Raw genomic sequence first — 18,226 nt, forward strand, 5'->3', positions numbered from 1 at the left:
CCATTATGGTCACTTGTACTACAATACAGAGGTATAGGAGCACAGTGGAAACTTTTTCCAATGACTGCCTTTTAACGGCGTCATCTTCCATACAAGTACCTGGGTACAAATCTTACAGAGTTGAAAAAAAGTGTTCTTATCCAAACAGCATTAAAGGAAAGTATAAGCATTACTTGCAGATGTAGCTAACACAAAGTGATAAGGTTTTAAATTACAGTCCAATAACAGAAGCTCAGCACATGCCGCCAGGCCCAAATCCAGCAATTGTCCTGCATCACTCCAGCCTCCAGTCCACTCCTCACCGGCACTCAGCAGCAACAAGGTGAGTCATGCTGTACCTCAGCCCTTGTGTTGCTCTCAGGCTGCCATCTCCCGCATGTACCACTGGCCCCTGCGACTCACTGCCTGTGCCATGCTCCAGGGCTACTTCCCTATATGCTGCTGTGGGGCTCTTCCCCGCGCTGCTCTGGAGCTCGCAGCCCGTGCACGGCTACAGGACTTGCAGCTCTGGACTTGCTGCCAGCTCCGATGCCGAGAGGAGAGAAGATAACAAAGGGGAAAGAAAAGGAAAAAGAACAAGCAGAGCAGAGAAGCTCTGACAAGGAAGCTGGTGGATCATGGTAAACTCATTGCCAACCATTTCCAACATAAGGTTTCCTGCCAGTTGGGTTAGCTGTTACCAGAAATGATGGGGTAGGAAGATTTTGGAATTTATTTTGTTCACCAATCATTAATTCCAATGAGCTTGCCCCTTTAACTGGTCTCTCGCTCTCGCCCCCTCCCCCGTCCCAAAGAGGAGGAAGATGCCACTTGCAAGAATTTTGGGTCGTTACAGAGTAAAATACACAAAGTCCAAAAGGAGAAGTGTCTAGGAACCAGCAGTTGCAACAGTCGGACTGTTCCATTATTTGCCTGGTCCCCTCCCCTCCCCATGCAATTTTTGAACTTGGTGGCGTCCCCGTCACGAGCCGGGGCCGTTGGCCGTGACGTCAGTTCCGGCCGAGCGGCTCGAGACGAGGGCGCAGAGCTGGAGCCAAAACAAGAGGCGGAAAAATAAAATAAACCTCGATGCAAACCAGTAGCTTTGGACGTTTTAAAAGGAAACAAAAAAATCTGCAGCAAATCGGACCACTTTAGTAGCTAGCGGTATCTGTTTTTTTCCCGGCTTTAAAAAAAATTGTGCGGCGGATCCTGTAAAAGCCAGAGGAAAAAAAATGTCGGCACAGGCCCAAATGCGAGCTATGCTCGACCAGCTCATGGGGACGTCCAGGGACGGTAAGCGCGTTAATGGCAAACATTTATCCTTACTACTGTTGAAAACCGAATGTTTCCTTGTTGAATCGCAGTAAACATGTCCGCTGTGAAGAATCCGGCCAATATGGTGGAAAGCAGCCGAGAGTCCCCCTGGCTCCGCCCTGGTGCCCCGCCCCACGTGCATGACGGGCGCGACTCGGCCAATGGGTGGCGGCGTCTTGCCGGAGTGACTGTGGACTTGTCCAATGGGTGGCGGCCTTTACCTGCAGTGCCGGCAGTCTACGCCAATGGGGACGTGCGCGCTGGTAAACGGCCAATGCATGGAGGAAGGAGGGGCCTGGCGGGGGGCACGATTCGGCGCCTAAATGGTCATTGATGGGGCAGGGGTCAGCCAATTGGTGTCTGAGGCTATGGTGTTGGGTGGGTCATGGAGACTTGGGGATGCCTCAGGTGATGGTTCCTGAGGTGGGTGAGTCAGGTCTTTAAAATGAAATAAAGAACTGCCGTTGACATAAATTTGAAACAAAGACACAAAATTGCTGGCAACACTCAGCAGGTTTGACAGCATCTGTAGGAGGAAAGCAGATGAAAAGTTTCCGGGCATGAAGCATTAACTGTTTTCCTCCCACCAATGCAGTCACGCAGCCTGAGTTTTGCAAGTAATTTCTGTTTTTGAGTCAGTTCTTTGCCTTTCTCTCTGTCGGGAATTATACCTTCACAAGGGGCAGCTTCCATTGATCTGGTTCATCACTCCTCCTTGATCACGTAGTCATGTAGGGCATGCATTTACAAATTCAAGATCAAGGGAGATTATGAAAGAAGTTTGGGAAGACAAAATCTGGAATTATTTCTGGAGTTGTGTGGTAGAGTAATTTTCTTTTGATTTACAAGTTAATATCTCTCTTTTGCAATTCCCATTTTAGTTCATGTTTCCAAGTGGTTTCATCTATAATAAAGCTTCCACTTTTTTTTTGCATCTCGCAAATAAACTTTATCATACACCTGTGACACATGATATGCTGGCTGTAAGTTGCTGCTACTCTGTTCCTAGTTTTTTGGGTCATTACAGAGTAAAAAACACAATGTGCAAATGTGTTAATGTTCAAAGGAGAAGTCTCTAGGGACCAGCAGTTGGACTGTTCCATTCTTTGCTTGGTCTCCTCCCCTCAAGAGTCATTAAACACATGCATTGTGTCCAAAGTACCTTTATGTAGTTTCATGGTTGTTATCAATGACAAGATTCATACAGTACTTACAGCCTTCTTGTTTAACTGGTACAGTCATCACCATTGTCTTTGAAATCATTCTTAGGTGATCAATATGACTTCAAATCCCATGCACTGATGAAATATCTGACTTGGGCGAAGGTTTTTTTAATTTCTGATCTTGATCTGTATCTTTCTGCAACGCTATGGATCATACTCCGTGTATGAACAATCATAAAGTCTCTATTGCATCATTAGGGCCAAAAAAAATTTAGAAAGCAACCAGTTAGCAAGGATTAGGTCCAGCATTTGATAACCCTTTGATTTTTTTCTATATTTCTTTTGTCTTTCTAAATCTTTGTTTAAACAGTGAGTGCTGAAGACATCGGGGGTAAATGGCTTGGAGAGGAGTTACCAACGGTATGAGGGAACTAAATTAACACACATACAACTGAAGTGGTGAGAGTCCCTCTTTTAAAGTCACCATAACTCCATTTGTCTGTCACTAGTGAAGACAATCTGATAATTCCCAAGTAACATTACTTGAGAATGTAATGAGAAGTAAATTGTATTCTAGAACTATACTAATTTCTGATTAGGGATAACTGCTGTTTTGATTAATCATTTTACCTAATTCACAGAGGGAATATGGAGATGTCCTAAAAATACATTTGTTTGTCAAAAGTGCACTAAAATGAGAAAAACAAGTAAGTTTTCTTTGAAAACTTCGTTTGAAATTCGTTGCATCACAAGATGCAGGTTTTGGGATCTTTAGGTTTGTTTGCTGGTAAGCGATGGAAATTTTCGTATTCATTTTTTAATAGGGATTTCCACTCACAAGATGAGTCTGATCCTGAAAAGTACATCTAACTCTTGTAATCCAAATTAGCCCAAACAATAAAGCCTAAGCAAGTCCTGTTCAAAGGCAAGATACTCCGGATGCTGGAAATCTAAAATAAAAGCAAGTAGTGCTGGGCATACTGAGGTCAGTTGCAGCTGTGGAGAGAGAAACAGTTCACGTTTCAGGTTGAACTGACTTTTCATCAGAAGTTTCATCTAGACGTGAAACAATAACTTTCTTTTTACCGATGCTGTAACACCTGTTGAGTCTTTATAGCACGTTTTCTTGGTATGCAATTCCTGCCATGTTGTACAGCTCAGCTAATTGACTGAAGTCAATAATGCTGTAAGTTTATTTTGTTGAAGTTTATTATTAAAGCAAGGTATGGTAGAATTTAATGGTTGGATCCACAATCTTTTTTCTCTGTATTTAGAAATTTTTCATGTGGAATAAGAATTCTTTAAGCCAATTGCTCTGTTAAAAAATGTTTGACAAATGCACTTAATGATTGGCACGCTCAGGTGTATGTCATGCCAGGCTAACCTTTCAAGGTAAATGTAACTTGGCCAATATTCTACTGGTCCTGCGAGTTAAAACCACCCAAAGGCTAGTTAATTTGTCATGGCTTAATAAATAATTGCATGTAGCTATCTTGGTATTGCCTCGTGCATAGTTTCATGCACTTGCAGATTCAGAACCCCAGATCTGCAGTCTATTTTTTAGATCGCGATAATGAATAATTTCACTACTGAACATTATAGCTTAGGATTTTGTCACTTCTCACCTTGAGGTGATCCATGTCGCGATGAGTACTGTTTTCAATTTCACCACCTGTATTCACAAAGCAAACAATCTAATTGGATGTCTCGTCTCTCCTCTCCACCCTTCTATTTGAAATTCAGATGAACGTTATATTTGTGTGTCATAGTTTTGTTTTCATCTTATTGAGAAAATACGCACCAAAATATCTTCTAAATATCCATATTTATAAAGTTCTTCATTTTTAGTAATTCTATTAAGTGAACAAGCATTGACAAATTGTAAACTAAAAGTAGTAATTTTCTTTTGGTTTCTTTGATTTTTGTTAAATCCAGCAAAAAGCATATATTGAGAGAATGATGTTACAGTCTTGAATCTCAGGCTTAGGAGGAGCACTGATTTGTCAATTCACAATTCGTGATTTTTAATTTATATTATGTATATTATTCCTGGCTCCCATTACCACAATTTTTTTTGTCTTGAAGATCAAATGAAATATAATTGTCGTGCATTTATTTAAAATAATTCTAATAGGAAAGGTAAAATACCCCACAAAATAAGAACTTAGGGTGCTTTAAAAATGTTGAAAGACTTCACAGTGATGCAATACAGCTTGGGGTGAATGTTTCAATTCTGGAATAAATTTAATCCACATTAATGAATGAATTATACATTTTTAAAAATTTAACAGAGAATCAAATGAATTTCAGATCATGTGTGGATATATGAATCAGGGGTCAGAAAGTTAATTCGATCTCCAACTCAAAAGTATACAGCCAGTCCTTATTTTTATATGGCATTGATTCTGTAATTTTAGTTGTAATTAAGCCTAATCCAGGGAAATTTGTGAAGCAGAAACAGAGTTTTCTGAAACTTTGGCGTTATTTCCCCGGCTGTACAGAAGGAATGATGTGCAAAAATGAGGCTTCACCAAACGGCGGAGGATGTCATCTCATGGAAGCAAGTTTATGTTAACCATTTCAATGAACCATCCTATCTCTTTAACATTCCAAAGTTGTTGTTTGTTGAGGCTGGTGAATATCTGAAATAGTTCCTAAAAGTCAACAGTGACGAATGTAGTGGGGTAACAATTATTACAAACCAAATTATCATTGGAATAGGGCATTCAGCCTTTTAGACCATTACCATCATTTTAATGGATTGGGCAAAGACTTGTTTTCAAAATAACTGAACCTCTAAGAAAGGATAACAGTGCACAAGCTGGAGTCAGTACATTTTACTGAGATAGGAGGCAGTGGCTTAGTGATAATGTCATTGGGCCGGTAATTAAGAACTTCAAGCTGTTGTTCTGAGGACATAGGCTCAAATCTTGCCTTGGCAGATGGTGAAATTTGAATTCAATAAAAATCTGAAATTAAAAGGTAGTCTAACGGCAGCCATCAATTGTAAAATCTATTTGATCTATTAATGTTCTTTTTGGGGAAGAAAATCTGCTGTCCTCACTTGGTCTGACCTGCAAGTGCCTACAAAGCAGTAACCAGTACAGCAGGCAGTGAAGAAAGCTAATAGCATGCTGGCCTTCATAACAAGATGAATTGAGTATAGGAGCAAAGAGGTCCTTCTGCAGCTCTACAGGGCCCTGGTGAGACCGCACCTGGAGTATTGTGTGCAGTTTTGGTCTCCAAATTTGAGGAAGGACATTCTTGCTATTGAGGGATTGCAGCGTAGGTTCACGAGGTCAATTCCCAGAATGGCAGGACTATCATATGTTGAAAGATTGGAGCGACTGGGCTTGTATACACTTGAGTTTTGAAGGATGAGAGGGGATCTGATTGAGGCGTATAAGATTATTAAGGGATTGGACACTGTGGAGGCAGGAAGCATGTTTCTGCTGATGGGTGATTCCAGAACCAGAGGACACAGTTTAAAAATAAGGGGTAGGCCATTTAGAACAGAGTTGAGGAGAAACTTCTTCACCCAGAGAGTGGTGTATATATATGGAATGCTCTGCCCAAGAAGATAGTGGAGGCCAACTCTCTGGATACTTTCAAGAAAGAGATGGATGGAGCTCTTAAAGATAGTGGAATCAAGGGTTATGGGGATAAGGCAGGAACAGGATACTGATTGTGGATGATCAGCCATGATCATAATGAATGGTGGTGCTGGCTTGAAGGCCCGAATGGCCTACTCCACCACCTATCGTCTATTGTCTATAATATGATTGACCCTGAAATAGCCTTGAGAGCCACTCTGTTAAAGGACAACTAGGGTTGGGCCACAAATGCTAGCCTTGATAGTGATGCCCACATCTCATACAAGAATGGGGAAAAAAATGAATTGTTCGTAGTCAAAGATTTATATAGCACAGGTCACTGAATGTTGTATTGGTGCATCTTAGGAGCTATGTCATAACCTGATTGATTGGATGTCATCACCAGGATGGTGGATGAAAATGATCTGGCTCGTAACGTACCTTATTACTGACAAAAACCAATTCATAAAGTACTACATAAGTGGGCAAATAAAAAAAACTGGAGCAGTGGGGATTGAAACTTAATACGGTAGGATTACTGAGGCCTGTGGTATCTGTGGAGAGAGAAATAGTTCACATTTTGGGTTGAGCTGACTTTTCATCAAATTGTGAATAAAAATTGATCTGGTGGATGTTTTTAGTTTTAAAGTTTCAGTGGTAACACCATTCTTTCACTAATGACGTTTATGCCGATGTTTTGGAGTCGAGAATCTTTTGGACATAAGAATCTTCTAGGAGTTTTCCTGGCCTAATTTGGCCTAATGTTTATCCATTCTATCTTGTTTGTTGCTCATTTAATTAGCATTAATTAAATACTAAGTTTATGATTTATGCTTGAAGTTCTACTGTGGTGTCGCATTTTTTTCCTCAAGGAAGAGAAAATTACAATGGAGAAAATAAGGGAAGTGAGTGTAGCTACTGCTGTTTTACTACTGTCTAGCTATTAATGTTATTCATTGGACATGTAATTCTGTGTGTTTTACTGTGATGTGTTCTAATGTCTAGTGGAACTTGCAGAAGCTTGTTCAAGTTGTAAACAGTGTCTGTCCGGCTGTTCCAAAATTTACTACAAAAGTTTACACTAATGAATTTTTAAAGTGGGATATACATACAGAAACTGACCTTTTGACCCATCCAATCTGTGCAGTTTTTATTCTTCATGTCAGCCTCCACTCATCGTTTCTCATCTAGATCTACCAACTCTTCTCTCCTTTGCCACTTTGTCTAGTTTTCCTTGAATGCATCCATATTTGCTTCAACACTCCCTGTATTAGCAAGTTTCACATTTTCAGCATCTTTGGTGAAAGGTGTGCCTACTGAATTTCATATCAGATTTGTTGGTGATTCTGATGTTGAAGGCTTCACTTAACCTCTTTGACACAATTTGCAAAGGAAAATTATTTTCTACAACACTTTTCATTGTCATTTTGTGAGATACCATGGTGGTAATAAGAACGGTTTTTTACTGTTTGAACTAAATTCCTTGGCGAAAGTTCATTCCGGTGAACTGTCAAATTTGGAGTCATTCTCACTCTTTCAGGACTCCAAAACCGTTGACTGTCTTATTTCTCAATGCTTCTTTCAAGTTTTCAAAGTCACACTTGGCATCAGCTCTCATTTTTTAATGATTCTCTTATTTATTCCAGTCACGTTGGTTTCTGCATTATGAGCCTTTGTTCATTCATGGATTGTAATTTAGAGAATGGAAAAAGGCAGGACAGTGTAGAACATCAAATCTGTTTGGCTACCACCTTCTTTATCCTTGACCTCTAGACCAGAGCCAAATTGTCATTGTACTTTCTTGGTTAGTATCGACAACTCAAAGCTATCTCTTTCATGACTGACTACTGTTTTTGTCTGTCACCTATTCATCCTCCAATTTCACCTTGAACATAAAATTCAAGGAGCTTAGTTCCTGCTGTTGTGTCAAATGAGTTATCTTTTCTGGCTGTCCTGGTGTTTCTTTTATCAATTTGCTGCCAGCTGACACCATGCCTGACTACATGCCCATAGTTTTCTCATATCATCCATGAAGCTATCTCAGTGACTGCCCTATTTTTGTTTTGTTTCCATCTTTTGCCCGTTTTTTTACGAACCTTGTCAACTTTTCTATGCGGCCCTGCTTATCTATCAGATCCTACCATACTTTCCTTAGGAAAAATCCATCCCTGTATTCAACTACTGAATCTACACCCCATTTTTCTCTCTCATCCCGGAACATGTTGTTTTGGAGTAAAGAATCCTGTTCATTATTCTTCCATCGGTCTTCCACACTGCCCACAGCATTGACTCCGAAACAGACTGATGAGGACCCAGATTGCAGGAGACAAACAGTTATGTCATTAGATTTAACAGCTGGCCTTGGGAACTTTATAAAACAAAGTTCCACTTTATTGATAATAGAGAGAAGTTCCATTGATTAGATGAATTCTGTCTAAATGTCTGGGATTGCAAAAGCTGGCAAAAGGTATCACTCAATTTTAGAAAATGTTTAAACTAGTTAAGAAAGGAAACAAAATAAAAATATTTATAGGTAGTTTTACTGACCTAGAATATTAAATATATTTTAAACACACGATGAATACAGGAAGCATGCAGGAGTGATGAATAAATCAAAGTAAGTTGATGTGAGATTTTAAATTGTTTTTTGTATGTATTAGGCATGTTGTGAACACGTTGTTAGAATTGTAACCTTATATATAGTGTTGGAAAAATTGGATGTGTTAAGCATTTTTGAGAATTAGTTTGATGAAAGCTGTGAGGCAGAAATTCACTGAAAAGATTACAAGTAGTTCAAAGAAAATAGAGGAACTCAGAAGAGTGTATGTGTTACCAATGTTAACTGTGAAAATCTAACAGCTAGGGGAGACTTTATTTTGCCCATTATGTTCAAATAATCCAACTAGGGCCTAATTAGTGATATAAAAAACGAAGTACTGTGAACGCTGGAAGTCTGGAATAAAATCAAAGTGCTGGAGAAACTCATTTGCAGAGAGAGAAAGAAGAGTTAGTGTTTCAAATCTGTTATAACTTCTTCAGAACTGATTATTGATGATTTTTGGAGATCGCAGGTCAGACATCTGTACTTAATGAATATGGAAACTGATTGCAAATAGTCTTAGTGTGAAATGCCAACTTTTATTGGTGCTTTAAATTTTTCTGGAGTTCAGTGGCATGTTGGTTTACCCCCTGTGTAAAGTGCAATTGAAATAAATGTTGAAGTAAGAAATCTTTCTTGTCCCAGTATGTTTAACAAAATAGGGATAATAGATAAGGCTAAGGTTAATCATATATTAGATCTAACATTTAATAATGACCCTGGTCATCTGTCTGGTGTGGAGAAACGTCTGGGTGACCGTGACCGCAACGTTAGATGATTCTGATGGATGGAACTTGCAACCTGCACGAGATTTCAGAAGAGCAAATTCTGTAAAATGGCAGACAGTTTGGAATGGGAAAATTTGAACCCCTACTGGATGGCAATGAAACCAATCTAGAAGAAAGGTAGATCCAAGATCAAATACATGGGAAGATGGTGGCGGGATGGTAATGTGTTTGGACTATTTTCCAAAGAACCAGGCTAATTCTTAAGGACACATTTAAAAACAAATTTCAAAAACAATCTCTTCACTACTCCGAACAGTAAAGGATGCCTTATGCATATTACTACAGTTTTGCAACTGACTTTTTTGCCTGCCTGATGATCCAATTCTGCTCAGTTCTAAACACCAGTTCAAATCCTGCTACAGCAAATGGAATAAAAGCTAGCCTTAGAGGTTAACAGGACAACTAACATTAATTGATGTAAAAACCTATCTGGCTTATTCATGCTCTTAAGGGAAGTCACTCAGCCAGCCTTGCCTGATCTGGCCAACATGTAGCTGCAGACCCACAGGACCCTTTGGAATTACCACTCAGCACAAGTTCAGTTACATATGTTGGCCTTACCAATGTTGCTTGCATCCCTTCAAAGATGGTTTTTAAAAATGAAAGAAAGGGGGAAGTTTGCATGAAAAAGCGAAGGTGTGTGTCTTGTTTTTAAAAGACATAAAATGTAAGCAAATAGTTCTGTGTTACATTTTACTCAGTTCTGGGTGTTAGGTAAATTCAAGGTGTTTTAAATGAAACACATCTAATACTCAGCAGAGTTTAAAGAATAACAAAACAAAAGGTTGCTTTAGATCAACCCATAGTCTGATGAAAAAATATCATAGAATTCTGGAAGGAATTGAGAAAGCCTTTTCGGTTATGTGAATAATCAGAGAAGTGTTGGAGACTCTCAGGGACTATGGATGGATGTTCAGAGAATGGTTATAAAGTGGATGTACCATAATTATTAATTGATTGTATTGGCCATCACTTTTGGAAGATGATGCTTGACTATTGAAATGGAAAATTTCAAAGATGATAATAGTTATAAACAAGATGAATATATTATTTTGGATTTAAAATGGTAGAGTTACCTGGCCAGGTAATAGTCACTCAAGGGACCTCAGAGGTTGGACACATGCTATACATACAGCTAACCCATTATTTTAAAAGCGCACTGCACCCTGCAGTGGTTCCTGTAGACGTGAAACAGTTTAATGTGATTAGCCTTTTATTTAAAAAAAAAAGCAGATAACTGTAAGCCCAAAAATAGAAATTGCTGGAAAAGCTCAGCAGGTCTGGCAGCATCTGTGCAGAGAAATCAAAGTTAACGTTTTGGGTTGAGTGACCCTTCCTCAAAATAGTTTTGAGGAAGGGTCACTCAACCCAAAACATTAACTCTGATTTCTGCCCTCTTGCTGCCAGATCTGCTGAGCTTTTCCAGCAGTTTCTATTTTTGTCTCTGATTTATAGCATCCACAGTTCTTTTTGGTTTTTATTAACTATAAGCCCATCAGTTAGAAGTCACTAACAGAAGGTGCTTAATAGAATTTTTAGTAACACAATATGATGTTCCAGGAGAGAAACAAATGAAGGACGCACAACAGCTCTTCTTAAAAATGACATGACTTACATATCAATTGTACTTTTTGGTTGGGTCTTTTTGAGATGTTTTGAAAATACAAGCACTTTTGCTGAGTCTTGGTAAAACTGAAATCATCCTTTGGCCTCCAGCAAACACCTGTTTGCCACAGATCTTTACTTTCACTAATTTCTCTGACTTACAGTTTAAATAGGACCTTAGTGCTCTGAATCTTGATGCACATCTTTATCCCACGTTCAGCCTCCACATCTGATGCACCATCAGAATTTTTGTTTGCTTTTCCACAACTTTAGTACCTTCAGACCTGATTTCTCAAGTAGCTTTCTTGACAAGTTTCTTTCTAACAGAAAAACAACAACTCATCCAACATGCCAAAGCTTATGCTGTGACTGCCCCTGTGCTTGCTATTCACCAGTTACTTCACCAATATTGTTTGCACCTTCACATCCTTCATGATCAGGTCTTACCACATAATCTTCATCTGTGTGTGCTTAGCCATAACCCCACTCCTTTTTTTCTTCATATCAATGACTCCTTTTTGAAAGACTACTTTGCTGTTTTTGCCAATCCTCTCTGCTGTTGAAAAGCATTTATTTTTCTCTTTAATGTATTTGGATCCTATCTCCCATGCATCCCAATTCCCACTTACACTTTTTTTCACACTTTTATTTAAATTTTCAAAAAAAAGTAGATACGTAATTTCGTTCGATGAAGTGTCAACTTTGTCTAAAACAGAGGGGAAGTGGGTTACCTTGGTTCACAACAATTATACATCTGATGGATAAGTCACAGATCAGGAATAGGTGCCTGTCACTGACAATAATGACTTGGATTAAATTTTGTGTGCAGTTAGATATCTCCTGTTAAACTGATGTTATAATTATGCCATATTTGTTTATGGGTTTAACACAATAACTACATGACAACCTGAATCAGCCCACAAAAAACTAATATTCCTCTTTAGATGCCTGATTTATTTTTATATCAGTTTTTGAATTGTAGTTATTTTAGACAAATAAGTTGAGTTGTCTCTTTTTCTCAGAATGTAGTCCTCAGGTATGTTCCTTTTGGGACAAGGTATTACCCACACAGCATTAGAACAACTACTGTCCACACAGCCTGCTGCACCTTTTGTAATAAATAGCTAGCAGCCTGAGCTGGAATTCTTCTTGCATGGAAGTTTTTGCTTGATTTGGTAGTATTCTAGCCTGTGAGTCAGAATTCGATGAGCTCAAATTCCAAAACAAACTTAAACATATGATCTTGGCAGGGTAAATACTGCATTGTCTTCTGGGTGAAAATTAAACTGAGGCTTCAAAGGATTTAAAGAAAATTCAAAGGTAAACAGGGAGTTCTGTGGGCATCTTGGTTGATAATTCTTCTTCAATTAACCACCATAAACAAGTTATCTGTTAATATTCTTAGGGATAGTAGGAACTGCCAATGCTGGAGAATCTGAGATAACACGGTGTCAAACTGGATGAACAGAGCAGGCCAAGCAGTGTCAGAGGAACAGGAAAGCTGACGTTTCGGGTTCAGACCTGAAACATCAGCTTTCCTGCTCCTCTGATGCTGCTTGGCCTGCTCTGTTCATCCAGCCTCACACTGTGTTATCTCTGTTAATATTCATTTTTGTTTTCTGGATGTTTGTTTTGTGCAGATTGACTGTCGTGTATGACTACAGAATACCAGTAATAGCATTTCGAAAGTCATGAGTTGATTGTAGAGTACTGTGAACTTGGTTGGCTGGAAGCAATGTATAGAGTCCAAAATTCGAGGAGTACGAATATCTCTCAGGATTGAGAGGATGGAGGATATTGGTGATATGGAGGGTCAAAGTCGTGGAAGAAGTTTCAATTCACAATAAGATCCAAATGCTGACTAATTGGCGTTGTGTTAGTCAAAATACAGTGTAGGAGGTGGAAAATTCACATTTACTGTTGTGCAGTTGACTTCTGAGATTAGAGGTTAGGACATAATTTTTGTGTAGATACAATAAGCTTTATTTTGCATTTGGGAGTTCCTAACTTGAATATTGGCTTACCAAAATAGAAAGTGTAACCAGAGTAATTTAATAAACTAATCATGTATAGATATTTATAATTTTAGATCAAACCAGTAAGTCCTCTACCTTGTTACTGGATCACTAACTAGAAAAGTCTCAAGAATAAAAATAGGAAACAGTATTATGAATGGATCCTTCAGCTGATATCAGTCATTTTTAAGGGATTGGATATGAATGTATTATGTGGTTCTTGGGTCTTTGTACAGACCCCGATCCGCTATGATACATTAAAACAGAACTCTTTTGGATTGTTTGTAAATAGATGTCATGCCCTTGTAACTGCTGCTTGTGTTAAATGGAACTTCTGTCCTTGTGCAGGATGATCTGAGCTGCATGTTGGCATTTGGCGCTGTTAATTGGTACTTTTCTTTTTAATGGACCACTATTCCTGAAAGAACACATCTGTGTGAAATCATATTCTGGACCAACAGTGTTGTATCACAAGCATCTTTTCCTGATAAATTGTACGTGATCGGACACCAGCCTGGAAGAAACCATGCAGGTCTTGTTCCAGCTTAAACGACATAATGCACAGCAACTGTATGGAAATATTTAAAGATGTGACATTCAACAATGAAATTTTGAAGGGAGTGTTGGTGATTTGGTATGTAAGACATTCTGACTGATTGTGTTCAGAGGCAGCATTGCTGAGTGTTAAATCTTGTGTAGAATTCAAGAGTAAATTCCTATGCAGTTTCAGTCACTGAGAAACAGACTTTTTAGTCATTTCTAATATTTGATCATAGAAGATCTAACTCTGAACTGACAGGAAGGACAGTTATGAGTGCCATGTCACATTTGATAATTTTGCTGAGAGCATCCACTAATTTGATCTTAAATGGTCAACCTGACCAAATCCGTGTCCATCCATCAAAGGTAGATGGTCTGGTTTGTGGAAAGCTTCTATATTAAAACCCTCAATGAAAGTGCCTGTTTGGATGTGGTATTTATGTTTGAGCCCATCAGCCATTACTGAGACAAAGCACTTGCCTTTTGATAAAGTTCACTGAGCATTGTTCAAGCCTATCTATCATTCCATTTGGTAGGACATTTAGTTGCTAAGTATGTGGGTTATTTTTTACTGAGCAGAGTTTTTTTTCATAAATATATGGAAGTACATATACAGAAATGTTTGTCTTTGATGCTTGTTTAAATGGATTGTCTTGTGTTTAGTTGGTCCATGAAATTGATTGCGTAAATTTGTTGTTCATGTCGCTTTGCATTTTCCGGGTTATGGAAGGGCAAAGCAAAATGAATTCTCCATATAAAGAAAGCAAATATTCTGGCTTCTAAAGATTATCAAAATTTTGCGCCGATCGGAACAAATGTCTTTGAAATTTCTTTTACCTGCCCTATTCCTACCCAACAATTCCGCTGTCACATGCACACACACTCTCTCTCTCAAGTGGAGGAAAAATGTGATAGAATGCTGAGTTACCAAACACTGATGTATTCCACCTACTATCCTGAGATGAAAATCAAGCTGTTTGTTGTAATACCCATTAGCTGAAATCTAGAAATTAATAGGCCCTTTAAGAAGTAGATAACTGTTCAAAGTATTCAGAACACTGCCTCTGTTTAGTTACTTTCCTCAGAAGGTTTGAACTGAAGTCTCCACAAGTGATTAGATTTTTTTTCTCTTTAAATTGGCATTGTCCAGTAGGAAATGCTGGCAAGTTACAGGTGGAACGATGGTAACATTCTTTTAATAAAAGAGAAACACCTAAACTCATGGAATACCTGTATCACCAAAGAAGTAAAATATGTGCAACCATCAAAAACACTGTGTTTTTATCTTAATATTTATCAACAATTCTTCAGAAGTATGAACATATAACTGTGTACACCACACAAATGCATATTGAGAGCACGTGCCCAGGCATGTCTGTTGCTCATTTTTAAACCAACATTCAGAAATCTGCATCTGTATTCCTGTTCAGCTCCAAGTGGCTCGTGTCTGAATTGCACAGCTTTACTTTGCCATGCTTTGTACACTTGTGGTTTAGAAATGCTTCTCACATTAGTTGATCTCTCATAGTATTGCACTTGGGAAGTCACAGCTAATTGTAGTCATCAAATGAAGCAATGGTTGAGGTAAACAAAACCAAATCACACCAAATTGATTTGATTCGAGTTTACAATCTGTCTTTTTTTCACGTTTGTTATGAATTCCTAAGTTGCTTTTTACATTCACAAGATAGATTAATCACTGGCAGGGCCAGTATTTATTGACAATCATCAATAATGAAAGGGCATGAATGCAGCAAACAAGTGGAGTTTTGGGGCGCGGAATGTCACGAATGTGAAGAAAAATTCCTCCGGTCCTTTCCTGTCTTTTGATAATGCTAAAATAGCCCGCCTACTGGCTCAGCATGTAATTATTTAAAAATTAACGACAAATAAATTAAGAAGTTCGGGGTCGCGGGGTTTCTTTCCCTCAATCGATTCTCAGTCACGTGGTAATACCCGAGATGGCGGCGGCGATGGACGAGGAGTTTGAGAATGCTATAGATGTGGAGCCCCTGGAATCCACCCTGTGTAATATCATCGAGCAGAAGTCCCTCAAGTGGATCTTTGTGGGTGGGAAAGGAGGCGTGGGCAAAACCACGTGCAGAAGTAGTTTGGCTGTGCAGTTGGCGGTGGTTCGGGAGAGTGTGCTGATCATTTCTACCAATTCAGCTCATAATGTCTCTGATGCATTTGATCAGAAATTCTCAAAAGTACCAGCAAAGGTGAAAGGCTATGATAATCAGTTTGCTATGGAAATTGACCCAAGCCTGGGAGTGGCAGAATTACCTGATGAATTTTTTGAGGAAGATCATGTGCTAAGCATGGGTAAGATGATGATACAGGAAGCAATGAGCGCATTCCCTGGCATTGATGAAGCTATGAGCTATGCTGAAGTAATGAGGTTGGTGAAAGGCATGAATTTGTCAGTAGTGGTGTTTTGACAGCACCAACAGGGCACACATTACAACTTCTGAACTTTCCAACTATTGTTGAGAGAGGACTTGGTAGACAAATGCAAATTAAAAACCAGATCAGCCCTTTCATTTCACAGATGTGCAGTATGCTTGGACTCGGTGACATGAACACAGATCAACTTGCTTCGAAGCTGGAGGGGACCTTACGCGTCATTCGTTCACTGGGTGAACAGTTTAAAGACCCGGAGCAGACCACCTTTATCTGTGTTTGCATTGCTGAGTTTCAGTCTTTATACAAGACAGAACGACTAATTCAAGAGTTGGTCAAGTGTAAAATTGACAGCCACAACATAATTGTAAACCACTTAGTATTTCCAGACCCTGGGGAGAAATCATGCAAGATGTGTGAGGCTCGACACAAAATCCAATCCAAATATCTAGACCAGATGGAAGATTTGTATGAAGATTTTCACATTGTGAAACTCCCGTTGTTACCTCATGAAGTCAGGGGCACTGACAAAGTCAACACTTTCTCTAAACTCCTGCTTGAGCCTTACAAGCCACCGAGTAAATGAATAGACTTCCCTCATTCCATTTCAAGACTGATGCAAAGAGATCCAAGATTTGTAATTTATTAACACTATGTTTGTAGGAAGGAGCTTGGGGAAGGAATGTGTGGATGTTATTAATTGTTTCGATTGGTTTTTGATTTCTGGTTATTGTAACTTTAAGGAGGTGATTTTTGCATTGTGATCTCAAGAGGTTGTGTCAAAGTTGTAGAACAGAGCATTATATATCTACAGCTTTATTCTGTGATTAACTGCTTCAGATTCTTTCCCTCCTCTTTAATGGTTGTCTGTCCTGTTTTCAAGTGACCCTATGTCTTGAGGACCCAATGCATTCTCTATAATTCTCCTCCTACCAGCAGTTCACTTAACTGTGGCTGCTTATCCAGTTGAACACCTCGAAATGAAGTGATTGGTTTACTACAGAAGCAACAATTGATTTAGGAAGCCACAGTGACCCCTTTCCTGCTACCCACCCCTGCCCTATTCCTTTCCATAGATGCTGCTACCTAAAAATAGTATTATGAAAGTAGCCCATTAAATGCTTTGACACAAGCAAAAAAGAAAAAAAATAGCTTTAAATTGAGGGGTGAAAGATATAGGACAGATGTCAGAGGTAGTTTCTTTACTCAAGAGTAGTAAGGGAATGGAACGCTTTGCCTGCAACAGTAGTAGATTCGAAAACTTTAGGTACGTTTAAGTCGTCATTGGATAAGCATATGGACATACATGGAATAGTGTTGGTTAGATGGGCTTGAGATCGGTATGACAGTTCGGCACAACATCGAGGGCCGAAGGGCCTGTATTGTGCTGTTATGTTCTATGTTTGTGATGGCAGTTTCTGTATAAATTCGAGCAAAGGAATTAATGGAAAAAGTTGTCAGGCATTGTGAGCAAAGTAAAAAAAATTTAATGTAGGTTTTACTGCAGCTACTAACCAACCCGGTAGTTTTAAATAGCACACTGCAGTTTGACGAGTGTGTATTGGTGATAATGGGAACTGCAGATGCTGGAGAATCCAAGATGACAAAGTGTGAAGCTGGATGAACACAGCAGGCCAAGCAGCATCTCAGGAGCACAAAAGCTGATGTTTCGGGCCTAGACCCCTCTGAAGAAGGGTCTAGGCCTGAAACGTCAGCTTTTGTGCTCCCGAGATGCTGCTTGGCCTGCTGTGTTCATCCAGCTTCACACTTTATTATCTTATGACGAGTATGTATTAGCAGCTTTCAGGAATTTCAATGCCATAGGTACAATTCACTTTTGTGTTGTTGCTGGTCTTTAGAAATTTTTATCTTTAAAGCTGGGAGTCTCATAATTGTGTAGTTTTTGATTCACAAAACTGGTAAAATATAGATTATGAAAGTGTCAGTGCAGGATGAGTCAAATCCCATTAATGAATTTAGTGGAATGAAATGGTAAAGCAGAAAAAGTGTTGAATGTTTCTGGAGAATTTTCTAAAGTCAACTTTACTGTTATTCAAAGCACATTGCTGCATCATGACAGGTAGAACCTGGACACCAGAATTGATTCAGCGAAACAATGTAGATGTACGAAAGGTTTCTACACTAACATGTTGTACTGAAATATATTTTCAGAAGAAAGTATGAATTTTTGCTGAATTTGTTGTGAATTGATTCATCGATGTTA

The 18,226-nt window shown here is 39.0% G+C and overlaps 1 protein-coding gene and 1 pseudogene across 6 annotated transcripts in view; both read left to right on the plus strand.

Annotated features, from left to right (window-relative positions):
• The first annotated feature begins 965 nt into the window (after window positions 1-965).
• The window catches only part of LOC125446972 (putative RNA-binding protein Luc7-like 2), a 71,621-nt gene continuing 54,360 nt past the window's right edge, over window positions 966-18,226 (plus strand). For 3 of the 6 annotated variants that reach the window (XM_048521018.2, XM_048521019.2, XM_059640585.1), the window contains exon 1: window positions 966-1,275. In XM_048521018.2, the coding sequence (XP_048376975.1) occupies window positions 1,215-1,275 (61 nt within the window). In that variant the 5' untranslated portion in view covers window positions 966-1,214. Of the gene's footprint in view, window positions 1,276-2,829; window positions 2,919-18,226 lie in introns of all 6 variants that reach the window. The other 3 variants (XM_059640583.1, XM_048521021.2, XM_059640586.1) reach the window with 2 other exon arrangements.
• Window positions 15,461-17,468, plus strand: LOC125446974 (ATPase GET3-like; annotated as a pseudogene).

Source organism: Stegostoma tigrinum, chromosome 38, assembly GCF_030684315.1.
Source record: "Stegostoma tigrinum isolate sSteTig4 chromosome 38, sSteTig4.hap1, whole genome shotgun sequence".
Classification (NCBI taxonomy): Eukaryota; Metazoa; Chordata; class Chondrichthyes; order Orectolobiformes; family Stegostomatidae; genus Stegostoma; species Stegostoma tigrinum.